At 32.7% G+C, this 19,506-nt stretch overlaps 1 protein-coding gene across 1 annotated transcript; it reads left to right on the top strand.

The window, feature by feature from the left end:
• Positions 1-7,078: 7,078 nt before the first annotated feature.
• On the top strand, positions 7,079-9,442 carry LOC122289057 (thylakoid lumenal 17.9 kDa protein, chloroplastic). Its single transcript, XM_043095969.1, has 4 exons — positions 7,079-7,413; positions 7,893-8,007; positions 8,182-8,251; positions 8,858-9,442. The coding sequence occupies exons 1-4, from the start codon at positions 7,094-7,096 to the stop codon at positions 9,076-9,078; spliced, it is 726 nt and encodes a 241-aa protein (XP_042951903.1). The 5' UTR covers positions 7,079-7,093; the 3' UTR covers positions 9,079-9,442.
• The last annotated feature ends 10,064 nt before the right edge of the window (positions 9,443-19,506 follow it).

Raw genomic sequence — 19,506 nt, 5'->3', positions numbered from 1 at the left:
TCTGATACCATAGTAAATAATAACACTAACTATGTAGTTAGACAAAAACCTATACGATTAATGGATTTGTGAAAACTTATGGGGTTTTCACGAGGTTCCTAAAGTTAATAGAAATTTCACAATTGAATTTCTGGCGGGCTGTTACAGCCTCCCCTCCTAAAAAAAAGATTTCGTCCTCGAAATCGAAATAAGTAAGAAATAACAAGTTAAAGAATATGTGTTGCTTACCAATCTGGTGTCTATCCCGTATATATTTACCTTTGAGATTATGGCATTCCTTAACTCTCTTATTTTAATCAACAATTATATTATACTTCTTTCCACAAGGTTGGCCAAGTTGTATCGACACACTCTCCAAACTTAAAATTTCAAGTAAATAATCTTTCGAAACTCTTCTTTAGAAAAACATAGGCGATATACTTTAAGTGTTCTTGTAAATACCAAAGTTAGTAGAAAATTCATCAAAATTAAGCTGTTATCCTCTCTCTCTCTGTTTTTTTTTTTTTTTAAATCGGTGTCCCTCTGTTTTAGACCAGACAACTCTGATGCGCATGATTTTTATAGGTCTTCTGTAGTTGTCAGGCGCCGCATAGCTACGACACTACTTTGTTCTTCTGTAATTGTCAGGCACCGCAGCTATGATACTACATTGCTCTTGTCTCTTGTAGAGAAATGATTCACGAGAAACCCTTGAGCTGCCTTGGGTCCCCACCTTGTTTTTTCAGAAATGGGTAATCCAAGAAACCCATGAGCTACCTCAAAAGGTTGACCTGGAGCAAGCTGTAAATACTGCTATGCGAGATGGGTCAAGACCCAATGGGTCGGTTTCTACATGTGGGTCATAGACCCAGGTGCCACTGAGCCTACTGCTTTTCTCGAAGACCGACGACCTGGTGGCCTTCTCTTTTAAGCTTGCAAGCAGCGAGTAAGCCGGCCATGCCAACTACAATCACTGCCACTTTTGCAATATACAATAAGAGAAAACGTCACATTTTTTTTCCACTGTTAATAACGAAGACCCACAAGAGAGCACAAAGAAGAAGAGCTCTATACATTTCTTTTATTTTTTTTATTTTTTAATTTATAAAAATTCGGCTGACGTGGCTTATTTTATTGGACGACTACCTCGTGACTGCAACTCCCAATTGTCCCTAGCAGGATTCTTTTTTTTTTTATTATTGTTTTCTTTAGTTTCAGTAGTTACCATGGCCAGTTGCGCACTAACACGTACCTTCATTTTGATTCAATTACGAAAAGGCCTACTCTCGTTGGAGGCATTGTCAACAGGTTTTTTTTTTTTTAAAACGATGTGGCATCGGCGACTCCCCACTACTTACGCAAGCCGATTGTATGTAGAAGAATTATTTATCATTTTACTTGTTAATATGACATAAAATAATAATGCTTTATAATTGAGATAGCATATGGATATTTCTAGCGAGAGAAAGAGAATTGATCAATCTATAGTTTAATTAATATTTATTTATTTATTTAATAGTAAAGGGAAGAGTGGAGCTGTGGGTCAACATATTTGGGTTCATGCCCTACTAAAATTCATTTCTCAAAATTTGTTACAAAGCTATGGAAGGGTGGAATATTCAGATCTTACTTTAAGGGTGAGCATCTTCAAAAGAAACAAGAGAGAGAAATTTGTTGCATTGATTCTGCATAAGGGAAGAATTCCCACTACTTTGGAGCTATATGCTCAAACTGTAACAAACTTGACTAAATAAAAAAAGAGTTACTATGCTAAGTACTTAGTAAAATAATATACACCCAATGATAGGTCTACATGACACAAACTCAGACTTACGATAGGCCTAAGCCCTTATAGTAAATGAAAAGGCCCACCCTTTATTCTTACTAAACCATATGAGAATTCAACAAAATGAGCCCAAGAGCCCACTGGCCCGTAAGCCCACAACCACTTTCTCAACTAGCCAAGTCCTTCAGTTTAGGTTAAGTCTTCAGTTCACTTCCTCCCCCAAACCCTAAGTCATCCCCTCCCTAGTGAGGCCCCGGTAACCCCTATTGACGACAAAGAGTTAGAGTGTAACAATACCCTCATTTTAAAACACCTTACCCACAAAGTGTGGAAAGATGTTTTTAAGCTTGTAGTAGTTCTCCCATGTCGCATCTTCCTTTCCTTACTGTTGCCATCATACCAACAGCTCAGTAATTGGTCGATTGTTGAGAGGCTACATCCTTCTACCCAAGATCTCTTATGGATCTGATTGCAAGATTCCCTATGAGCTCATTGTGGGTAACATTGACACTGAGACCCTCCCCTCTCCCAACCTCTTCTTGAGTTGGGAGATATGGAACATAGGGTAGATTTATGGTGTTAGAGGCAACTTCAATCAATAAGCCACCTCATTGATGTGTTGCTCTACCAAAAACAACCTATAGTGCCGCAGAGCTAGCTTTAGCTCTTGTCGTTGGGTCACCGAGGTTTTTCTGTAAGGCTAAAACTTCTGGTCATTCTTTCTTGTGCCTTGTTAAAGATTGTGATAGAGTAATTGTGTAATGTGATATCTAGATCTGAGTCATGCATCCACCTCTACAGCCCTTGTAGTTCCTGGTATGTAGGATGTCAATTTAGGTGGAGGATAGCTGTATAATCCTTCAGAGTGGGTAAGTTTTGTTGTTGAGTATTGGGTGGTATCATACTACCATTCAGCTAGAGGTACACATTTCATCCAATCCTTACGTCTGTCGCCTACAAAGCATCATAGGTAGGACTAAGCCAAAATTTTGAATACCGTACTATATCGACCGGATTTACCTTGCCAAAAAAAAAAAAGGGTAGCGGGGTGGTAGATGTTTTGTATCAGGTCAAATACCATCCATTTTGGTCAATACCTGCTGGTTGTGGTATTTTTGTAATTAATGTAAAAATCCTAGTTGTTTTTTTTTCTTAAAAAAAAAAATCACTCAAATTCTCACATCTGGAGATTATTTATGTGTTTTAACTTTTTAAGACTTACATTGATGTTATTTTGAAATATAATTTATACATATATAATTAATTTATCTATATATAGGCAATTCCAAAACGATACTGATACATAAATATTTTGTTCCAATGCTTTAACCAAAACGGTCACCAGAATGGTATTCAAAACTTTGCTCTAAGCACTTGTTTATTGCCTTAAACTGCCTATCAGTCTATAGATGGTATTCAGTGCTAAATTCCAAATGTACACTTTGGGCCTTGATGAGTTGCCTCCATAATACACTAGTGAAAGTGTTGCCTCCATAATACACTAGTGAAAGTGTTGTCCCGATTGGAGACAATGGACTGGGGCAGACCATGCGACTTAAACACAGCTTGATAAACAATTGAGCTACTGACTTAGCAGTGTAGGGGTGCCCCAGAGCTATGAAATGATTGTATTTAATCATCTTGTCTACAACCATTCACAAAGTATTGAACCCATTTGAGTGAGGCAACCCCTTAATGAAGTCCATAGTGATATGGGTACATGGCTTGGGGGGAATGGGTAGGGCCTGTAATAACCCACTGGGAAAGGTATGGTTTGATGTCTATTTTTGGCATACTTCACAGTTTCTTATGTAGGCTCTCACCACAGATTTCATACCTTGCCAATAAAAATCATCTTGGGCCCTTTGGATAGTTCAATCTCCTCCTGAATGTCCCCTCCCCCCCTTCCCATGTGCTGTCATGCAAGAAATTCAGTAGCTTAGCCTTGAGCTCAAGAGATCTCGCAATATAGACCCTGCCTTTATAGAACAATACACCATCCCTTATTAAGTATTGTGAGGGCAGCTCCCCCTTGATACACCTCGTCATGAGATTCTGCAGTTCTGGGTCCCTTTCATACCCCTTTTTGATCTCCTCTAACCAATCTTGGGAAGAAATTGAAATTATAGTTAGGAAAATCTCATCTTCATCCCCAACTCTAGACAGGACATTAGCTACCTTATTATCGGGCCCCTTCTTGTATTCTACAATGAAATCATATCCTAGCAGCTTGCTTAGCCACTTTTGTTGCATAGGGGTTCCAATCTTCTAATCTAAGAGGTACTTTAGGTTATGGTGGTCAATCTTGACCAAAAAAATATTTGCCTAGTAAATAGGGCCTCCATTTCTAGATAGCTATAATTAAAGCATATAGATCCTTCTAATAGGTCGACAACAAAAGAGCCTCGTCCTTCAATGATTGACTAAAAAAAGACACTAGCCTACCCTACTGGATCAAAACTGCCCCAACTCCCTTACTTGAGGCATTGCACTCCACTATAAAGGCATTTAAAAAATCTGGTAATGTTAGCACCGGGGGTTGGGTCATTACCTTCTTCAACTCTATAAAAGCCAAGTCAGCCTCCTCATTCCATTGAAAATTATTATTTTTAGTTAGTGTAAAAAGAGCAGTTGCAATAACCCCATAGTTCTTGATAAACCTCCTGTAGTAACTCATTAGCCCTAGGACACCCTTTAAGGCCTTAAGGGTTTTAGGCTTGAGCCCGTCTACCATTTCTCTCAACTTTTCAAGGTCTGCTTTAACTCCCTGGCCAGAAATAATGTGGCCCAATTAACCCACCTCTAAACACCCAAACTTACATTTTGACTTTTTAGCAAAGAGCTTGTGCCTTCTTAGCATGTCCAGGGACCAGAGTAAGCCTCAGGTGTTCCAAACTTCCAAGTGCTCCTCTTAACCCTTGTTGTAGATTCGGATGTCACCAAAAAATATCACTACAAACTTCCTCAAATAAGTTTAAAGACCCCATTCATCAGGCCTTAGAAGGTAGACGAGGCATTAGTTAGCCCAAAGGGCATGACTAAAAACTCATAATGGCATTCATAAATGTGAAAATGTCATTTTGTGCACATCCTCAGGATTAACTCTGATATAATGGTAGCCAGATCTGAGATCCAGCTTAGAAAATAGTTTTGCCCCACTTAATTCATCAAGCAACTCTTCTACCATTCTTTCATTGTGACTTAGTTTAAGGCCCTGTAGTCCACACACATGCGCCATGACCCATATGTTTTCCTCACTAGTAAAAATGAAGAGGAATATAGACTTTGGTTAGGTTTTATTACATCAGAACCCAACAGCTCTTCACTGTTTTTTCTATCTCTTCTTCTTGCAAAAATGGGTACACCGTACATGTATGGCCTTACAAACACAAGTTTGGCCCTTGGTAGCAAATTAATAGCATGATCCTGGGCTCTAATGGGGGGAGGCCCTTTGGGTTCCTGGAACACACTGTATTGTTTCAGCATTACCTTGATAGCCTCTATATAAACCTTCTTATAGATATCATCTTCCTTGTTGATCATTTGCAAAATCACATCCCTCCTCTCTAACTTGTTTAATTTTGTGCATGTCTTCTAGTAACTATGAAGAAATCAAGCCTTACAATGTGACCATTTGCCCTTGCACAGAAAAATTCATGGTGAGTTTCTTAAAACTTATGTTTCTAATGTTTTCAACTAAGACTCAGTGGATTTCTTCAGCCCACTCAACCCTTCCTACAACGATTTTATACGAGCCCCCTCAGCCATGGTGGTGGTGGAGTGCTGCCAAGGATGATTGGCTCTGATGCCAATTTGTTACATGGCTGTGGAAGGGAGGAATATTTAGATCTCACTTCGAGGGCGAGCACCTCCATAGAATCAAGAGAGAGAAATTTTTTTTGTAGTGATTTTGCAAAAGGAGAGAATTCCCACTACACTGGAGCTATATGCTCAGACGGTAACAAACTCAACCAAGCAAAGAAAGAGTTACCATGCTAAGTACTTAGTAAGATAACAGATACGGAATAATGGGTCTACATGACACAGACTTAAACTTACTATGGGCCTAAGCCCTTACAGCAATTAATAAAAAGGCTTACCCTTTATTCTTACTAAACTATATGAAAACACAACAAAAGGAGCCCACTGACCGTACGCCCACGACCAGTTCCTCAACTAGCCATGTACTTCAGTTTAGGTTAAGGGCAGGTTTGGCCTCCGAGATGAGATATGGAAATCTCAAACTATTTCAAAACTGAAATGAGATACTTTTACCAAATGATCATTCATTTCCCAACTGAGATGAGATATCTGCATTCAAAAATATTTTAACAATGTTCATCGACATGACCGGCAACAGTATTGTACAATTATGAATTGTCTCCTCATCAGAACTGCCTTCTCTTTCCCCAACTTTCCCTTCACTCTTTCATAAATTCTCATTCCCTTGCTTTTTCTCAAACCTGTACTCCCCAAACCCGAAAACCCTCCATTCCTTAAGCATAAATCTCATCTCAACGACTAGTCTTCTTCACTAAACTGGGGGGATCGCTTCTCTGGAGGGAAAGATTGACGCTCTGTGTGTGTGAGTCATGCACCCTAAACTCTTCACAGAAACACATCTTATAGAAACAGTGTTGCTCATGAAACTGACCTACGTTTGGCCCTAACCTAGGCATCATTGAAAACCCAAATAAGGGTTCATAACTTTGGTGAAGACGTTGTAGCGAAGACAGGGAGGGAGGGAGAAGGGAAAGGGAAAGTATAGAAATCGCACGAGGCCTCGGGATCAAAAGAGTGGTGGGGCCATGACAATCCTTCTCTTATCCCAAAGATGAAAATTTTCATCTCAATTTTACATACAAACACAGTTATATAGGACCTATAAACTTTTTTTAAAATCAAACCCACAGATTTTAACACTATTCACAAAAATCTCAAAATTCTCATCTCATCTCTATCCTTAAACATGTCCCAAGTCGTCAGTTCAACTTCTTTAGTTCACTTCCTCCCTCGAAACCTAAGTCCTCCCCTCTCTGGTAGTGCCCTGCTAACCCCTGTTAATGGCGAAGACTTGGAGTGTAACAAAATTTGTAATCATTTCTCATTGTTATAAAAACAGTTTTTTTTTGTTTACAGGACTATGTATATATCAAAACTTGATTTGTAAAATTTAAATTCTAAAATTTAAAATCAAATACTTTATTGTGTTATTGATGCCCGGCCACTTATAAATAAAGTTTTCATGGTTACAAAAAGAGCACAAGAGCTCGTTTATTTGGCAAAATACTATTAAACGGCAGCGTTTCCGTAGAACATAAAACAGAGATGGATGCCTGGTTCGGAAAGGATAAACAGACTGGACCAAACATGAGTTTGATTGGTCATCTGCTCCCTCCACTTTTTCCGACCTCCAAGCCCTCGGCCATCAAGACCTCGCTTTGCCTTCAAATCCCAGAAGCTACTTTCCAAATTCCAAATCCAAAACCCTTACTCCTATCTAAGCTACTCTCTTTGGCTCTTGCTGCAACCTTGAGCTCCCCATTACCTTCTTTGGCAATCCCTTCACTCAACTCTCAGTCCTCCCTACTCTCTCCCACCACTCCCTTCTCCCAATCCAAGAACTTGCAGACTGGACTCGAAAATGGGTATGTGTTGAATTCGTTTTTCGTTAATGGGTTTTGTGCTCTTTTTTTTTTTTTTTTGGCATATGCAACCAAATGTGCCCAACGTTCATGGTTCACGCTCAATCTGAGCATGACATAGAATGTTTGCTCCGTCCCATGTTGGTGAATTCATTAGCAACGAGTTTGGCTCTTCATTTCATTACAGCACTCCACATATATGTGCCTAACGTACTCATGGGTCAGGATATACATAGGCTTTGTGAAGTTAAAATCTTGCTCATTATCTTTAACTAATGGTTAAGATTTTGTCGCTTTAACATTTATAACTAATCCAAGCTTTTCGATCAATGCACTGCAATACAAATTGAGAATGGCTTTTAACTTGTTTTCATTTTCTCTACACAATTACGATTATCTTTCTGTGCAATCATCAGATTTGTCACATCTCTATTTTTGCTGGTTTGAAGTCCAGAATTTTACGAGATGCTGTGTTCTTGTAGGAAAATTAGACCTTGCCCGTCAACAAATCCAGGTTGTGTATCAACAAACCCGAAATCATCATCATTTGCATTCCCATGGAGAATTCCTGAAAATTCTACCGACAATGCAGTTCAGGTCCTGAGGATATCTGTGTGTGTGTGTATGCGCTCACTGTAGGCATTTCGATTGAATATCCAAAGTGGCGTTAAACGATACTTGCTTGGTTGAACACCATTTGCTTACATTGTTTTGCCTTTTCAGTTTAAGTGTGCTTGACGTGAAACTTTATTTGTTCCTAATCTTTTGCAGAAATTGCAAGAAGCAATCCTGAAAACACAGAAAAATGCGAAAATTCAGGTTGTGGAAGATACACCAAATGGTAACTAGACTGAGCTCAAATATTTCACTTGGAACAAATTGATGATATTGAAAGTGAGGCATAAAAAAAGGGAGGGGTATAGATATTATGAACCAGTTCTGGCTTTTCTCATTCCTGTTTTTACATGAGTTTGGACGAATGCCATGAACCAAGAAAGTTGATGGCAAGTGTTATAAATAATAGATATAACATAATATCTAAAGCAGGTGCCCTCATATGGGAATGAGAGGAGGATTTCTTTCAACAGTTTAGGCGTTTTCTATCTTATTTCTAAATGAACTCAAACTGACAGACATTGGAGGTGGGTATGTGCTTGAAACGGTATGAATAGTATCAATCACACTCAAACCATGGGCCGTCGACATTAGACGGGATAAGATAAATTTCTTCCTGTATATGCTAAGCCTTTTCTATTCTAGTTTTATAACTCATTCCTCCTACAATATAAAACCATCAAGAGTATTTCAGTGGGGAAAGGGGGGTTTGGAGGAGGAGGAAGAGGGGGGGGCGGGGGTTCTTTATTTTCTGTATTGGTGTGTTTTATTTTTTCTCTTGTTGTTTATTTTCTCTTGTATGATGCTCTAATGATAATTTGGCTGAACACAGGTCAATATTTACAAGCTGAGGTTGACGGAGGGTTTGATCGGGATGTGCTTGAGTTCTTGGTGAAAGGAGATGTGGTTGCATATAGGTCTATGGCCACTAAAGTAACATACGTGTACCCCTTCACAACAGCATTTGGGGATTCAAAGGGACAAGAAGAAAGAATGAAGAAAATCAAGGATCTGTTGGGCTGGTATGCTCCAAGTTTTGATGCCATGGATTAATATCACTTCATGCGATCAATACAAAATAGCAATTGCTTTTGGACCATGTTTATCCTTATTCAGTCAACTAAATATTATTCTTAATGTCATGTCCTTCTACTGCTCATTTCCTAAGTATATGATGGCAGCAATGCAGTTTATGACTTTGTATAGAAGTGGAATATATGGGCGTCTATTTTAGGTTTCTTGATCAATGGTGGTTTCACTTGATGGATAAAGTAAGACCTACAGTTCGACATCCGCAAACAAAGTTTATGGCTGTAGAGTTGTTACATTGTCGATCATGTATATTTTGTTCGTAGGAATTTTTCCTTTTTTATTTTTCTTGATGAAAGAGTTGAGACTTCCTGCCTTGTATGAAGCACTTGTTATTGTCATATTGAAAACACTTCCCTAATCAGCTTGGGGAAGAGCATTTTCCGAAGGAAAAAATGGAAAAGAAAGAACTACGATGAACTTATGTTCTCCATTTCTTTTCCTATCATTTTATAACCATATCGTTGATATAAAATGGGAAACTTTACAAAAGAATGAAATGGAGGGAGACAACAGTATCTTGGTATTTAGCATGAAAGCTTATAAGGTCCAAGGATATTGTAGCTGCACTTTGTTATTATGTAAAAAAGGTAGGCCTTACTACCAAATATATCAAATCTCCAAGGTGTTTAATCGTCTAGTTCTTGCATGTTGAACTAACCTCATAAATACCATCTATAAGGGTATTGTTAAATTCAATTTGGTTATTGTATTTAGTCATTTTGGGTCTCCATCCCTTAGTTGGCTTCCAAAGGATAGACCCTTTCCTATTAAACAAGTAATACAAAATACAACCATTCAGCACCAGTGTAGAATCAATCTCTATTTGCTTGAATCAAGAGATGATTCTATTCTAATGTATCAATTATGAAAGGCTGCAGCTATCTTTGTAACTTTATAATTCACATCAGAAGGTCTGTCGGCAGATCATGATGAGAGGAGTTCTAGCTTCAGAGTCACCCTCATCAATTACACGGTAACTGAAATCCCTTAAAACATGCTCCTCAACACTGTCCATTGCCAGAAAACTCCATCAGCTAAGGTTGAAATGGAATTCAGCAAGCTCTTGAATGGGTTGAAGTTCATGCAGTGAACAGACAATCATATAAATCATCACAGCAGACTACTTTCAAGAGCCCAATATTGATCAAATATGCGATGTCACAGACTCAAGTATTTTTGTTTTTGTTCACTTGTCATGTTCTCTGCAAAAAAATGCACCCGCACTTAGCTTACAGTGAAAAGCACAATTGACAAGCCAATACGAGAAGCCATTATTATTTAATGATAAATTAGAAAGAAAAATAAAAACGAAAAAGTAGTGACTCTCTGCATAAGAAATCAAATGCAGAATGCAAATCGATAAAGTTCAACAAATCAAGAAGCAGCCAATAGCTAGAATCAAAATGATCACTTGAAAGCTCCAAGTCTTGTGATAGGTTAAACTAGAGGCTTAATTGGGCAGTAAAAGTTCATTGAATAAACAGAGATTCACAGCAAAGAATATGACCCATCGTTAATGTCAATTAACAGAAAAAAGGAAGAGGCACGGATAAGACATTAAAACAGAAAATCATCAATTTATGGCTCTGGTTTTGTTCTCATGAGTATTTTTTACAACTGAGAAGTCCGCACCTGTTATTTTGTTCAGCCAGTGTTGGATTATCTCTCAGCAAGTTTTGCATAATAATTGGAAAATTGAGTTCTACATTGAGTATATTCCAAACAGTAATGCTAGGTACAACTCCCAAATAGACAAATTTTGTGTAGGCCTTTTGTAAAAATGTGAGTTCCGCTAAAAAAATTAGGGTAGAATCCACTTTTTTACAAAAGTTTACGCGTGACTTGTCTTTAGAGTTTGTACAAATCATTTTTCTTCCAAATAATATTGTTTTATTTTTTATTTTTTAACGGAGAGGAATCTCAACTTATTACAGACTTCAACACCAGGGACACGGAGACCATATAAACACATAAATGTTAGAGGATATTCCTTAGCTTCGATCAGATTGACCTGAATCTCAAATTTTGTGACATGCATTCCATTAAACATGCAAAAAAAAAGGGAAATATAAAGTGCAAGATGAATGAAATAGACATCTTTAAGGTTGTCAACGAATAAAGAACAAGGTCTAGATGTGTATGAAATCTGAAATGAAACTGCCTGGCATGTTTGACAAGTGAGATGAGATACAAAATTCTCATATCATCATTATAATATTTTAAAATTTTTATATAAATATAATAAATAATTCAATATTTTCAAATCTTAAAAAAATATTAATATTAAAAAATATTAATTTAAACTATCATCCAAAAAATTCTAATCTCATTATCCAAACTTATCTCGACTTAGGAAGCATCCAAAGTAAGAACAATTTGGAACTTCAAAAGCCAATATTACATTTTTATTTAAAAAAATATAATTACAAGCATAATTGTGTACTAATCTGTACACTAATATGATATGATTAGTCAAAAAATAAATTTTATTAAAAATAATATTAATTTAAATTTTAAAGATAAATAAATTATTATTAATATATAAATTAATACATAACTATATTTATATATAACAAAAACTCTTTTCATTTTCACACCCTTCAAAAGGATCGAAGTATTTGCTGCTGCTCAAATTTGTATACCAGAACTGCATATTTATTGATAACCTTGTTGGGTGTGCTCGTTAGTACTATTCTCTGCGACTGCTCTAAAAAATTCTTACCGGATGTGATATTGAATGCCATAAATGATAAAACACGTGGATGTATCTATCTGCCTCAACGACCAATTGATTTTAGGTAGATTGGCAGCGCAAAGTCCGAGAAGTGTAGGTCATGAATTCGAGTCGCAAGTGTCGTTGTGAGCGAGAAGTTGTTGGAGACTCCATAATACCATTCCTGCAACTACAACTGCTCTGAACCCGCTAGGTTCTTTTATTTTTTTTGGTCGTTATATTTATATCAAAGATGACTGAAATTCCATCCGCTGAGTTTTTTTATTTTGGACATAGTTACAACTTACTTCCATTTTTTCTTAGGAATTAAAGTTCGAATTCCATGCAACATCTTTCAGTCTCGATATGTAGTGTTATGTTATGATATTAATTAAATAATAAAATTTATATTTTTTTATTAATTTAAAATTTTAAAACAAGTAATGACTTAATATAATATCAAAATAGATATTTTAAATTTAAACTCTAACTTTACACTCTATTTTATTTAATAAAATATTTCATATATTGAGTTTACTCATTGAGATAGAGTCTGATGTACATACGAGAAAGAGTGTTAATATATTAATTAAATAATAAATTTTATATTTTCTTATCACCTTAAACTTTTAAGATAAATAATAATTTAGGTTCAATTTGACTACTTAAAAATTTTGAGTTTTAGATAAAAGATTAAAATATTATATTTTAATATTATTATATTTTTAAGATTTAAAAAAATTAAAAAAAATTAAATTATTTATTATATTTTATATAAAAATATAAAAAAATTATAATAATAAGATAAAAATTTTGTAATTAAAATAAAAATTTCATGCGACTAAACGTAGTCTTACTAGGAGCATGATGGTACCCTTTTGATAGTGATTGCTGAAAAGCTGAAACATGAGGTTTTGACATCATCTGACGTGTGGGTTTCTTCCTGTTTGTTTCCTGTACAAATCAAGTGCTTTTCTTTTCTGTGTGGCAGAAGCTACTTGGATTGCACTTTTCGCATCACCGAAGAAGTTTTCCACTAGCTGGATTCCACACTCACCACCATTTATATTTCATGCAATTTGCAGTGAAGAACAGGATGGACACTTTTTCAGGACAATCAGAAACCGGGGTCTTAACTTAATAAGTATACGAGTGAGGACAAACAAGGAGCAACATACACTTTTAAAAATATTTTATCCCATCTTAATTATTATAATTTTTTAAAATTATCATATAAAATAAAATAAATAATTTAATCTTTTTAAAATTTTAATATTAATTTTTAATTATTAGATGAAAAGTATTATGAATATATTAAAACTAAGTAATATATATTATTAATTTAAAAACTCATAAATATTTTGACTTTTTCATAATATATTTTTATATTATTATATTATGACCTATTTATTATACTATATTTTATAAAGTTTGAAATATATTTTTCTAATTATATCTTAAAATAAAATAAAAAATTTTAATAGATAATTATATATATTAAAAATGTAGTAATTAGCGTTATTATATTGATACTATAGCTTTACTATAATATCAATTGAAAATGAAATAAGGTTTTATTTCCAACCGTTTGGATAAAAGATGAAAGATAAAATACATTTCAGATATAATAGGAAAGGATAAAACCCTTTCCTATTAAACAAGTAATACAAAATACAGGAAAGAAAGAAAAAAATAATAATAATATAAAATACAACCATTCAGCACCAGTGTAGAATCAATCTCTGTTTGCTTGAATCAAGAGATGATTCTATTCTAATGTCTCAATTATGAAAGGCTGCAGCAATCTTTGTAACTTTATAATTCACATCAGAAGGTCTGTCGGCAGATCATGATGAGAGGAGTTCTAGCTTCAGAGTCACCCTCATCAATTACACGGTAATTGAAATCCCTTAAAACATGCTCCTCAACACTGTCCATTGCCAGAAAACTCCATCAGCTAAGGTTGAAATGGAATACAGTGAAAAGCACAATTGACAAGCCAATATTTAGAAGCCATTATTATTTAATGATAAATTAGAAAGAAAAACAAAAACAAAAAAGTAGTGACTCTCTGCATAAGAAATCAACTGCAGAATGCAAATCGTTAAAGTTCAACAAATCAAGAAGCAGCCAACAGCCAGAATCAAAATGATCACTTGAAAGCTCAAGTCTAGTGATAGGTTAAACTAAAGGCTTAATTGGGCAGTAAAGGTTCATTGAATAAACAGAGATTCACAGCAAAGAATATGACCCATCGGATAAGACCTTAAGACAGAAAGTCATCAATTTATGGCTCTGGTTTTGTTCTCATGAGTATTTTTTACAACTAAGAAGTCCGCACCTGTTATTTTGTTCAGCCAGTGTTGGATTATCTCTCAGCAAGTTTTGCATAATAATTGGAAAATTAAGTCCTACGTTGAGTATATTCCAAGCAGAGTGATAGGTACAAGCTCCAAATTGATAACTTTCGTGCAGATCTTTTGTAAAAATTAAGGTCTCACTAAAAAAAATTACAGTTTTTCATGGTGAGATTCACTCTTTGGGGTTTATATAAAGAAAAATTCTATATATTATATTATTATCCTACTAAATAAGATGTGATACATTTATCATAATTAAATGATTATTTATTATATGTTTTTTTATCATCAAATGATGATAAATGCACCACATCATAAATAGTAGGATGCAAATAAGATAGTAGTGTGATGTATAGCATTATTCGAGTTCAACACCAGGGACACAAATACCATATCATTAAACATGCGATCAGATTGACCTGAATCTCAAATTTTGTGACATGCATTCCATAAAACATGCAAAAAAAGGGAAATATAAAGTTCAAGATGAATGAAATAGACATCTTTAAGGTTGTCAAAGAATAAAGAACAAAGTCTAGACGTGTATGAAATTTGAAATGAAACTGACAAGTTTGGCAAGTGGAATGAGATATAAAATTCTAATATCATCATTACAACTTTTTAAAATTTTTATACAAAACATAATAAATAATTCAACATTTTCAAATCTTACAAAAATAATAATTTTAAAAAATATTATTTTAAACTTTCATCTAAAACAAAAAATTCTAATTTTACTATCCAAACCTACCTCGGTATGGAAGCATCCAAAGTAAGAACAATTTGAAACTTCGAAGGCCACTATTACATGACTTTGCATTCGGATTTTTACATTTTCATTTTCACACCCTTCAAAAGGATCAAGTATTTACAGCTGCTCAAATTTGTATACCATAATTGCATATTTATTGATATAAAAATTTTATATACAGTTATTTTTACGTATTTTTTTATACATTCTACTAATATGAATATTGATTATGTATTAAAAAAAAATAATGCAGTTAACTACATTAATAAATTACATAAAAAAATATATAAAAATAATTATAAATAATATTATTCTTATAGATAAACTTGTTGGTTGTGCTCGTTGGTACTATTCTCTGCGACTGCTCTAAAAAATGCTTACCGGATGTGATGTTGAATGCCATAAATGATAAAACACTTGAACGTTACCATCTTCCTCAATGACTAATGAGAAATGATATTTTCAGTTATAGTTGTACAAGTATCACGTAATATTTAAAAAAAAATGAACTAATACGGGACTCACATAAAAAAATTAATTAATTTTTTAATCGTGGATCACATTTTTTTTAAGCGATTGTGCGGCATTTATATACTTCACGATTATATATAACATTACTCATGATCAATTAATTTTAGGTAGATTGGGAGCGCAAAGTCCGAGAAGTGTAGGTCATGAATTCGAGTCGCAAGAGTGTCATTGTGAGCGAGAAGTTGTTGGAGACTCCATAATACTATGAGAAAATATTAGGAGCAGCCACTATTTATCACTGCATACCACATACCTTATAAAAAATATCTATATATCTTATAAAAAACATCCTTACACCCTATAAAAATTTATAAGTGTGTCGTGTATAGCATGAATAGTGATTAATGTATAGAATTACTCTAATACTATTCCTGCAACCGCACCTTCTCTGAAACAACCAGGTGTTTTTTCCTTTTCTTTTTTTTTTTTGGTCTCTTTTTTGTCGTTATATTTATATCAAAGATGATTGAAATTCCATCTGCTGAGTTTTTTTTTTTTTTTTTTGGACATAGTTACAACTTACTTCCATTTTTGCTTGAGAATTAAAGTTGGAATTCCATGCAACATCTTTCTGTCTCGATACGTAGAGTTACGATATTAATTAAATAATAAAATTTACATCTTTTTATTAATTTAAATTTTTATAATAAGTGATAATTTAATATAATATCAGAGTAGAGATTTTAAGTTTAAACTCAAACTCTGTACTTTATCTCATTCAATAAAATATTTTATATATGGAAAATGCTACCGCTCTCTTTTTTTTTTTCTTTGTGATTAAGTAAAAATTATATAATATTATTGTAAATTTTTTATATTTTTTAAATATTTGAAAATATTAAAAAAATGATGTGAAAAAAAAAACACAAAAATAGAAAAAAAAAATTTTAACCTAGCGAGGCCCAGCGATGGCCGTAGCACTATCCTTTATATATTAAGTGCACTCATTAAGACAAAGTCGGATCCACATATAAGGAAGAATGTTAATATATTAATTAAATAATAAAATTTATATTTTCTTATCAATTTAAACTTTTAAAATAAATGATGATTTAAGTTCGATTTGACCATTTAAAAATTTTGAAATGAGAGTTTTGAATTTTAGATGAAAGATTTAAATATTATGTTTTAATATTATTATTGTTTTAAGATTTTAAAAAATTAAATTATTTATTATATTTTATATAAAAATATAAAAAAATTATAATAATAAGATAAACATTTTATGATTAAAATAAGAATTTCATGCGACTAAACGTAACCTTACTAGTAGCATGATGGTACCCTTTTGATAGTGATTGCTGAAAAGCTGAAACATGAGGTTTTGACATCATCTGATGTGTGGGTTTCTTCCTGTTTGTTTCCTGTACAAATCAAGTGCTTTTCTCTTCTGTGTGGCGGAAGCTACTTGGATTGCACTTTTCGCATCACCAAAGAAGTTTTCCACTTGCTGGATTCCACACTCACCACCATTTATATTTCATGCAATTTGCAGTGCAGAACAGGATGGACACTTTTTCAGGACAATCAGAAACCGGGGTCTTAGTAAAGTATACGAGTGAGGACAAACCAGGAAGAACACACATTTTTAAAATATTTTCATCAGATTTTAATCATTATAATTTTTTTAAATTATCATATAAAATAAAATAAATAATTTAATTTTTTTAAATTTTAATATTAAAATAATATATTATTTAATTTTTAATTTCAATCTCAACTTTCTCATCTCTAAAAATAAATACCTAATAGAGAGAATGGGTACATTTGGTTACCTAGTGGCCTCTATTATATTAGAATCGCTCTTATTATTTATTAATTTATTTTTCTCAGCTTTCACATAATTAGAACTTATTGTAATGCATATATATTATATGCATAACATAATTTAATAAATCTTATAAAAGATGTAATGAAACAAAACATACATAAATAAAAACATCCACATCTATTAATAAAGTAAAAGACATCTAGACAATTAAAAGTACACAACAAAAGAGGCCTATGACATTTAGAGAGGGTTTCCTTCTACACTTCACTTCTTCTGATCTTGCTTCTTCTTTTCCTCCACTCCCTCTAACAAAGATAGAGATAAATGGAAGTTTGCATTTTATATATCTCTGTAGTGAATTTTCTCTTCCATATCTTAGGGATGTAGGCCTTAGAGACCACATAAAAAAGATAGAGTTTTGGGTCTCGTTTGGTTATATAATTAAAATGAGATGAAATATTTGAAATAATAATGAGATTTTTGAGTTAATATGAGATGTGATAGTTTGTAAAAAAATGTATGTTTAGATAGTAAGATGAGATGAAATAGTTTTAACTTTTTAGAAATTTGGTAAAGTGGTGGGTCCCACTAATTATTGAACAGTATTTTTAATTATTGGGTGGAAAATGTTATGAATATATTAAAAATAAGTAATATATATTATTAATTTAAAAACTCATAAATATTTTGACTTTTCCATAATATATTTTTATATTATTATATTATGACCTATTTATTATACTATATTTTATAAAATTTGAAATATAATTTTCTAATTATATCTTAAAATAAAATAAGAAATTTTAATAGATAATTTTATATATTAAAAATGTAGTAGTTAGCGTTACTGTAGTGATAATGTATCGTTACTGTATTATCAACCGAAAATGAGATAAGATTTTGTTTTCAATCATTTGTATAGAAAATAAAAGATGAAGTACATTTCTTATAAAATAATTTGTATCTCATCTAGACATTCAAACTAGGCCTAAGAAAAGTAGCCAGAAGCTTCCTAGAATCTCTTTTTTTGTGAAAATTGTGGAAAATGCACTAGAAAAATGCTTCAAGAAAAGACCGTATGACAAGAAAAAGAGACGGAGAACATAGCTTAGAAGGAAATATGCTTTCCAATATTTTTTTTCCAATAATAGAAAAAAGTAATAAATTATTGATAAAGTAATAACTGCTCTTAGCCATAAATTATTATAGAATAAAAAAATATTATTATATATTAATATGATTTGATATGATATATTAAATTATAAAATTATTTTTATTTATAAAATATATTTATTATATATATAAATTATATTAATTTATAAATTTATTTTTATAAAATTTGTAAGACTTTATGTTTGATATGATGTTGGATACTTTATTTATATATTTATTTTTTTAGCTAGATGCTTATACTTTCAAAGGTTTGACTGACTAGATAGTTGACGTATACGTTGTTGCTACCTCTCTTATTTGCCCTTTTTAGATTGGGTTTTACAATCAAAGATTTCTACAGTAAAAGTATCAATTTTTTTTTTAAAAAAAAAGTAGAAGTATCAAATTAATCAAAGATTTAGGTGGTAATATTTCTTTAATATTAAATATGAGAAATAATAATTATAATTATGAGTATGTAAATATCGTATAATTATTTTAAAAAAATAAATAAATATAAAATCTGTACAAAAAATTAATTTTTTAACTTTATACTTCGAAATTTCCTGGACGTTAGGATTCCGACCGAAATTTAAGTGTAAACAATTAAAGTTATGTGTCGGACAAATCTTTGGGTTCGACCCAAAATGTCCTCTACAAATTTAAGGGTTGCATAGGCTTTTTTTTTTTTTTTTTAAATATATATATATAATTTTTTTAATAAAAAATAGACTTTATTTCATTCATGAAATTTGAAATTATATTTGTAATAGATAAATACAGAAAAAAACTTAGATTACAAGCTAAATTACGTATCTATAAGGGACTTCTCCACACATAAATTTTTTTATGACAGACATTATTTTAATTTTTATAAACTCTTCTGTGACAAAATTTTTTGTTATACAAGACTCTTTATGGTAGAAATTTCAAACCCAATTAAGTGGTGCAAAAGCTATAGATAGTAAGTATATATGGAATAATTCAAATGATAATAAAATTCTCTTAATTTAATGGCTGAAAGAGTATAAATGCACATAATAATTATTCGAAGCTTTTTTTTTTTAAAATTAATAATATATATGTTTTTTAAGAGTATGTTGTACCTTAT

The sequence above is a fragment of the Carya illinoinensis genome, chromosome 12 (assembly GCF_018687715.1).
Source record: "Carya illinoinensis cultivar Pawnee chromosome 12, C.illinoinensisPawnee_v1, whole genome shotgun sequence".
Classification (NCBI taxonomy): domain Eukaryota; kingdom Viridiplantae; phylum Streptophyta; class Magnoliopsida; order Fagales; family Juglandaceae; genus Carya; species Carya illinoinensis.
Note: the sequence above shows the minus strand (reverse complement) of the source record. Positions and strands in the feature narration are given on the sequence as shown.